At 41.3% G+C, this 7729-nt stretch overlaps 1 protein-coding gene across 2 annotated transcripts; it reads right to left on the minus strand.

The window, feature by feature from the left end:
• Nucleotides 1-516: 516 nt before the first annotated feature.
• On the minus strand, nucleotides 517-7465 carry fhdc3 (FH2 domain containing 3). Of its 2 annotated transcripts, none has more exons than XM_055208472.2 (12): nucleotides 7312-7465; nucleotides 6185-6698; nucleotides 5385-5446; nucleotides 5169-5268; nucleotides 4174-4259; nucleotides 3979-4079; nucleotides 3749-3819; nucleotides 3536-3643; nucleotides 3377-3447; nucleotides 3185-3302; nucleotides 2950-3114; nucleotides 517-2074 (listed from the first exon to the last, which is right to left on the minus strand). In XM_055208472.2, the coding sequence occupies exons 2-12, from the start codon at nucleotides 6647-6649 to the stop codon at nucleotides 875-877; spliced, it is 2547 nt and encodes an 848-aa protein (XP_055064447.2). In that variant the 5' UTR covers nucleotides 6650-6698; nucleotides 7312-7465; the 3' UTR covers nucleotides 517-874. The 2 variants fall into 2 exon arrangements, with proteins under 2 accessions (XP_055064447.2, XP_055064448.2); XM_055208473.2 differs by having other exon boundaries at nucleotides 7355-7446.
• Nucleotides 7466-7729: the final 264 nt, after the last annotated feature.

The following is a 7729-nucleotide window of genomic DNA, read 5'->3' on the forward strand; positions in this document are numbered from 1 at the left end:
CCTAACCCTTATAAAAAATTGTTGAAAAAATTGGCAAAACCTGTCTGTTAATTTTGGAAGACCATATCATCGTCATTTTGTGACCCCACATGCGCAGGGTGACTGTGCAAAAACTACACACCATCAAAAGGTTTTATTTTATTTTTGGCAGTGGTATAAATGGTAAGGTAAATTCATTTGTCAGTTTAACACAAAAAGGGGGTTTATACAATTTTTTGAACAAAAATGTGTTTCATTATGGAAAACATGAGGACTGTGGTACTACGTGAAAGAAGAGTCTGTTCTCTTCGGTTCTTTTTCCAGAGGGTATTATTTCACTGACGCCAACCAAAAGATATCACTTTGTAAACACACACCATCAACCCAGATAACATTGCCACTTCTCTTATTTGCCCATTTATCTGGATGAAAAAGAGCATTTTGTAGGCAAAGTAAGTTTCAAAGCCAACACACATGAACTGACTACTTTAAAATGGAGCAGATAAGACACAAAGTATAAAGGCAGACACACAACGGTTGTAAGGTGGAATCCACATTTTATTACATAAACATAAGACAAACTTTAAAGACAACAAACAAAATAAAATGTTCAGTTCCTGAAAGTCAAGTCGCTGAAAATAAAACAGCCTGTTAGAAATAACAATGCTGGAGTCATCATATAAAATCAGTAAAATGACAACACTCGCCCACAATCATGTAACCTTGCATAAGAGCACAAAAGACATCCTGACTGTTACAAGTTCCCATTTGTCTTCATCCGTGAAATCCTTTGTGTGAGGTATTTGCAATGGCAGGTCTCTGTTAAGAAAATAAAATTTCCCAAATCTGTAAAAGTTAAACCCGGTTAAAACTAGAGCATGGGAAATGCTTTCTTTTAGCTGAATGTTCCTGCCCTGTTTCTCTCCCCGAATCGTCGAAAGAAAGTTACGAGTGCTGATGGTTCTGGTCTCTTATCTAAAGGAAGGTCCTGCCCCTGTCCTGTGCGTCGCTGAAAAATCTGTCCAAGTTTGAAGTTGGGTGCCGACTCATTATCGGAAAGCGAGACAGACCTCCCAAACGTCCCTTGTGCTCGCTCTAAAGCAGAGTCTGGCAATGCTCCCAATCCTGCATTGTGCCTCAACAGGTTTTCTTCCGTGCAAACCTTGCCAAAGTGCGTCAAGTGTTGGGGTTTACTGCGTACAGGTGTGTCAGGTAATGCCCAAACTCCATCATCGAGGATGTCAACCCTTGAGAGGTTAAAAGAGTGCCTGCGGTGGGGTGTGTTACGTGGAGAGATGCGGGGGCTGAGAATGGTCCACGGTGAACCTAGACCTCCCATCCCATTCTGCAAAGACAGATCCACCGCTCTTACATCCCTTTGCTGAGGGGTGGAGGTGCACACGCTGTGAGATCGGAAACGATCCGGTGTAGCGTTTCCATTCAGGCCTGCAATGCAATCCTGAAAGCGTAAGACTTTACCGGTGAGCTCAGGCATTTTATCCGCCTCCTCTTTTTTCTCTTCCTCCACCTCTATTTTATCCACATCTTCATTCTCCTTCACCCCTTCTTTTTCTGTCTCCCCAGCTTGTCTGGTTAAGGTGTTGCTACCAGCATCCTCTTTGGAGTCGCTGCCTTCACATATGAGTTCATCAACAATGCAGTGTCCCCTCTTTGACGCAGCGCGCTCACGCTGAGCATCATTAACGCAGGGTGCAACCGGCTGCAACTCTTTTTGGAAGCCATCTTCTGGTTCTCGTACCACTGAGCTTCCCGAGTCAATGATATTTGTTTGGTCGTCTTTGGCCTCAGCAGGGCTGTCCGGATCCTCCCTGCCCTCACGCTCCTCAACCTGAGGGCTGTTGTTTTTATTTAATTTCATGGCGCTGGCAGTGACAGGCAAGGGTCCGCCGGGTCTCCTTCGAGAAGCACGTTGGCTGAGAAAACTTGTCAGGACGGATTCTAGAGCCGTGGCATCATCTGTCACATCCCGTTCTGAGCATGTGCCAATGGATCTGCGCTTTGGCCATCTGCTCAGCACCTCTCGTTCTCTCTGCTGTTGCTTGCGGGTCTCGGCAGCCTCTCTATCACGGTTCTCCTGTAGGACACAGAACAAGTGTGCATGCGTGTATTCATTTTCAAGCATAGAGTTTTGCCATCTAGTCATTTTATACAAAGTCATAAAAATCACAATATTTTATATAATTATTGATCAATGTACATTTATGTGCGTTTGCTATGATCAGGGTTCCCACACCTTAGTTAACTTTAAATTCAAGGACCTTTCAAGGACTTTCCAAGTCCAATAACCTCAAATTCAAGAACTAAATGTGGGGACACATTTCAAGTGAGCCTTCAAGATACATTGTTACAGTTTTCTTTCGAGGGAACTCGCGTTGCGTCACTGCGGTGACACTTTGGGGACGCTTCCAGGGATAAGTGCGTCTGAATGTGTATATCAAATTCAACCAATTGTAAGGCTTAAAGACAAAGACAGGGTGACACGGGAGCCAGGAAGTATATCGCTATCTGAAATATTGCCGAAGACAGCGTTACAGGGACACAGAAAGTATGGCAAGGAAGACGCAGTGTCTCGTTCCCTTCTCAGGGACCAACAGTTACATACTTAACCCGAGGCGTTTTCATGTGTCAAACACAACTATGCAAAAAAACATTCGCATACAGAAGATATAAGCATTTAAAGCGAACAGTTTAGGATGTGTGCATAAAAGGCTAGAAATTTTATGATATTATCCTACACTACACACACAGGGAATAATATGGATTTTTTCCAGAAAACTTCTTGCATAAAATGATTCATGCACTTTCAATGACCTGTATGCATGTATATTTTCAAAAACTTCCCAGGGCCTTGAATTATCTCCAAAAGATTCACAAATTTCAAGGATTTCAAGGACCCGTGGGAACCCTGTATGATGTAAACTTTCTTTTATAAATAAAAATAAAGTTTACCTGTGTAGCTCTCTCAAACCTATCACAGAAGGAATGAAAGATAGAGCAACACTCCTCTAGTTTAAATGTGGCCGGGTCTTCGCAGAAATACTCAGCCACAGATTTACTGAGGGCGTCAAGTTCCTGGAGGGAAGCCTCCACATCTGCAAGCCGCATATCGGCCATCTGTGGAATAGCAGATATTCATTATTCTGATATACATCATTTATTTATAAACATAAGAGTCATCTCTCACTCGAAGAAATGCTTCCATCTGATGTTGGAGATCTGGCTGTTTACTGGCATCCGTTTTTGCTTGCCTAATTTTCTCCAGCTCCCTTTGCAAGTCCGTCTCCACCTCCTGTTTTTGGATTCTGCATTGCAAATTGCATCCCTTAAACATTAATGAACATAGCTAAAGAAAGAGTCGGACACGCATCATACCTACCTTGCAGCAATCCCGATGTGTTGAAGCTGTTCAGGGAAACGCAGCAAAACTTCATCTATCTGTTGGGCTTGCTGTGATGCATAAAGAATAAAATCCAAGCAGTCACTATTTAGTAATAAGTATTAGAAGTTACTAAATCCTTATTTTCGCTTGGCTTACCATACACACGTAGTGCATAAGGTTCATGTCAGGTTTATTAGCTTTGGTGTCTACCAGTTTAAGCAACGATGTCATCCTGAAGCCGATAGCACTGCCTGCATAGCCACCCTGAGCAAGATTCAGCCACAGAAAGATAGAAATACACATCATGTGTAGTTCACACTAGGAGCATTTAAAGATGCATTTATAGTGAAAAGTTAGTTTGATACTCACAGCATTCATGTAGTTGCCAGCCTTCAGCACCAGTCTGATGATTGAATGCAAGTCATCACATGCCAGAAGTTCTTTGGAGAAAAAAGAAAACGTATCATGTTTTTCCACTAGTCATGTGGCAATATACTGATAAAAAGGTTATAGTCACAAAAAGCTACTGTTCATGGCATTGTACAAACACACAAAGTAATATATAAAGAGTTCGTATGAAGGTTAAATGAGAAAAGTACCATTGGCAGCTGTTGTCATGACGGCAATTGAGTGTTTGATCTCCTCAATAAAAGGAAAAAACTCCTCTCTGAGCCGCAGGCTCTTTAATCTCACTTTATACCTGAAAACACATCACATCCAAATCAGCTTTACATTTCACTAAAGTTTCTCGAGTATTCACGTGTATATATATCAATCATGACATCACAACTCACCCCGGCACCTGAACCAGCATCACCATGAAACGGTCGGCCTCATTTAACAGAGATAAATCTCCATCGAACGACATCAGCTTCTTTGACTAGATACAAAAGTGGTATTACTCTGTGATCAGCAGATTATAGCATTAAAGGGATAGTTCACTCCAAAATGAAAATATTGTCATTAATGACTCTCCCTCATAACATTCCAATCGGTTCTTCGGAATATAGTTTAAGATGTCTTAGATTTAGTCCGAGAGCTTGCTGACCCTCCATTAAAAATCTATGTATGGTATACTGTCCATGTCCAGAAAGGTAATATAAACATCATCAAAGTAGTCCATGTGACATCAGTGGGTCAGTTAGGATGTGTTGAAGCATTGAAAATACATTGTTGGTCCAAAAATTACAACTTTATTCAGCATTGTCTTCTTTTCCGGTTCTGTTGTGAACCGTGTGCACGAGACTGAAGTCACGTGACTGCAGTGACGCGGCTGACGTGTTATCTGGTGCGCCCCAGCTGTTTTTTGTGCGCCCGAGCTTCGTTTACAGTCTGAGGGAGACGCGTAAGTTTGAAAAAAAGAAAAACTTCGCAAACACGTCAGCCGCGTCACAGCAGCCACGTGACTTCAGTCTCGTGCACACGGTTCACAACAGAACCACAAGAGAAGACAATGCTGAATAAAGTCATAATTTTTGGACCAAAATTTTTTATGCTTTTCGATGCTTCAACACATTCTAATTGACCCACTGATGTCACATGGACTACTTTGATGCTATTTTTATTACCTTTCTGGACATGGACAGTATATCGTACATAGATTTTCAATGGAGGGTCAGATTCAGTAAGCTCTCGGACTAAGTATAAAACATCTTAAACTGTGTTCCGAAGATGAACGGAGGTCTTACGAGTTTGGAACGACATGAGGGTGAATCATTAATGACATTATTTTAATTTTTGGTGAACTATCCCTAATAGCGTTTTATTAGCATTATTAAAACTACTTTACCTCAATGTCTTCAGGCAACAGCTTGCTGAGCTCCCTTAGTTTACCAGAAGCAAAGCACAGATTACCGTGCCTGATGGCCTCCACGATGTCATTCGCCGGCCTGGTGTGCATCAATACATTCAAAATGTAATTACTTTGTGAGCTCTCAGTTGCTCACATACATAATATTACACAGATGCGATTTATTGTTGACAGTGTATGCAATTGTGAGCCTACCTTTTAAACTGTTTAAGCAAAATCCCTATATTCATACTTTTCTTGGAGTTGAGAATTGAAACCTAAAAAACACGTTGAACATACGTCATTTATTGTACAAGAGAAGAGTGACGTTCAACAAACGTACAAACAAAAAACTAAAATGTCGGCGCTGGCTGGCGGGGAAAGAGTTAAAGATACAACGAAGGAAAACACCGATTTTTTTGATCCCACCCCAAATAGGGGCATTTTGGACATGATATAACAAATGATCTGTGGGGTATTTTGAGCTGAAACTTCAGAGACACATTTTGGGCACACCTGATACTTATATTACATCTTGTAAATGGGCATAATATGTGCCCTTTAAACCCTTTGGACTGGGTTTGTCCAAATTTTTCCCCAAACATGAGTTGAACGGTGTATGTGGAGTTTAATATTCAAAAAACATTGGTCTACATGTCTATGTTTTTTTAGAGAAAGAACTGGAAGACATCCAAAGTTAGAGATGTCATCTTTGTGGGTCTCAGGTTAAGACGGCACATTCGATCTGATAAAGCATCAGTATTATCAGTGCTTGACTCGACTTTCCAGTTCATTTACCTGAACATTTGAAAGCTGAGAGAGTTAAGCAATGAACTGTGTAGATGAAGTCCACTAACGGTTACTGGATGTCATACTTATTTCCCTGCTTGCTCCTATCCAAAAGATGACATCTGACTCTTCAACGCTGCAAACTTGACTAGGATCTTACTACAGCTTCAATGACAAATCCTTGTCAAAAAAGTGTTCAGCTTAGATGATTAAGAAAAATCACTTACGTTCTCGGATTCTGTAATAGTTTGCGAAAGACCCCACACACTTTTTCGGACTGTCCCACCCTTCCGAACCACACCGTGGTGCTCACTGTGGCTGAAAAGCTCCTCCATTCGTTTAGTGTCCAGCTCAAAGTCTTCGAGGTTGCGCTGGGCCGTCCACACATTACGCTTACCCAGAACGCTGTGCCTGGGGATGGCATCCCAGTTGAAGTTACGCATTTTAGAGCGCTGGTGGACAGACCGTGTGAAGGGGTCTCCCATAGGTGAAGGGGGTGGGGGTGGTGGAGGTGGTGGGGGTGGCAGTAGGGCCATTGGAGGTGGTGGAGGTGGGGGTGGCGGTAGGGCCAGTGGAGGTGGGCCCAGAAGATGGGGCTGTGTGTTATGCCTGAAGGGTGAGGTCTCATTTTGAAAGGATCTGGAGATATCAGGAGGAAGAGTTGCCGTGGGTACAACTTGAACTCCATCCATTGGCAGGTGCAGTCTGTATGTCCAATGGCTTCAAACCCTGGCTAAAGCCCTAAAAAAATCAAAATGAGAGATAATGATGATCACAGTACAGTACACAGTAGCTGTCTGAACTAAATGTTGTAGTGATCCAGTATTCATAAATGAAGCAAAAACATTTTATTGCATTCTGTGAATTATGTTGTGCTAAAGGAAGTGTTCATTTGTATGATAAGATTTTACACTAATTTAAACAAAGTATAAAGTAACATAAGTAGCCTGTTTGATAAAAATTATAGTGATGCGAGCCAACACCAAAATCAAACACTTTACAAATTTGAGAAGCTACGTTACCTTTGACTTGAAAGAGGATCTGCAATTTTAGTCTTTTAATGTCACGTTTTCGACTCAAAACAAACAAACAACAAAAAATCTCAATAAAATAATAAATGATGCTGAATGAATCGGCAACATTAAGTTGACTTGTAAACATATGGAAATATACACAGTAAAGGTCTTTAAACATGACTGCTAAGAGCAACACGCATGTTTACAAAAGTGACCATGCTTGCAAACATACAACAAAATACAGCACACGCATTAACATTTACGCTGTAAAAAATCTATTGCAGCTATTACATGAAAGCAGTACAGCAAATTTCAGTAAATAAATGACATTTACGTACCAGTAAACAAAACGACGCTAACTTATTTTAAGATTTTTCTCACATTATTTGAAGAAAGCGATCGTCGAAAGTGTCAAACGCCATCAACCTCAAGCACGAGCACTTTAATGGAAGAGAGTAGCCACGCCCCCTCACACGCGCACCTTTCGCCTGAGAAATCTCTCTCTCTCTCTCTCTCTCTCTCTCTCTCTCTCTCTCTCTCTCTCTCTCGCTCTCTCTCTCTCTCTCTCTCTCTCTCTCTCTCTCTCTCTCTCTCTCTCTCTCTCTCTCTACATAATTTCATTTTTATAGTTTTTTTTTTTTACATTTTTAACATCTCTTTCTCTCCCGCTCTCTCTCTCAATTCAGCGTAAAGAATTGAGAGAATTGAGAACATATTTTCGTTGTTTTATTGTTTTTTTACATTTTTAACATCTCT

This window comes from Misgurnus anguillicaudatus, chromosome 12 (genome assembly GCF_027580225.2).
Source record: "Misgurnus anguillicaudatus chromosome 12, ASM2758022v2, whole genome shotgun sequence".
NCBI classification, from domain to species: domain Eukaryota; kingdom Metazoa; phylum Chordata; class Actinopteri; order Cypriniformes; family Cobitidae; genus Misgurnus; species Misgurnus anguillicaudatus.

Coding starts and splice junctions, on each gene's coding strand:
- fhdc3 (XM_055208472.2), bottom strand. CDS start 6,649: ATGGATGGAGTTCAAGTTGTACCCACGGCAACTCTTCCTCCTGATATC. Junction 5,447..6,184: donor CTATTACAGAATCCGAGAAC/GTAAGTGATTTT, acceptor CGTGTTTTTTAG/GTTTCAATTCTCAACTCCAA. Junction 2,075..2,949: donor GGTTTGAGAGAGCTACACAG/GTAAACTTTATT, acceptor TGTGTCCTACAG/GAGAACCGTGATAGAGAGGC.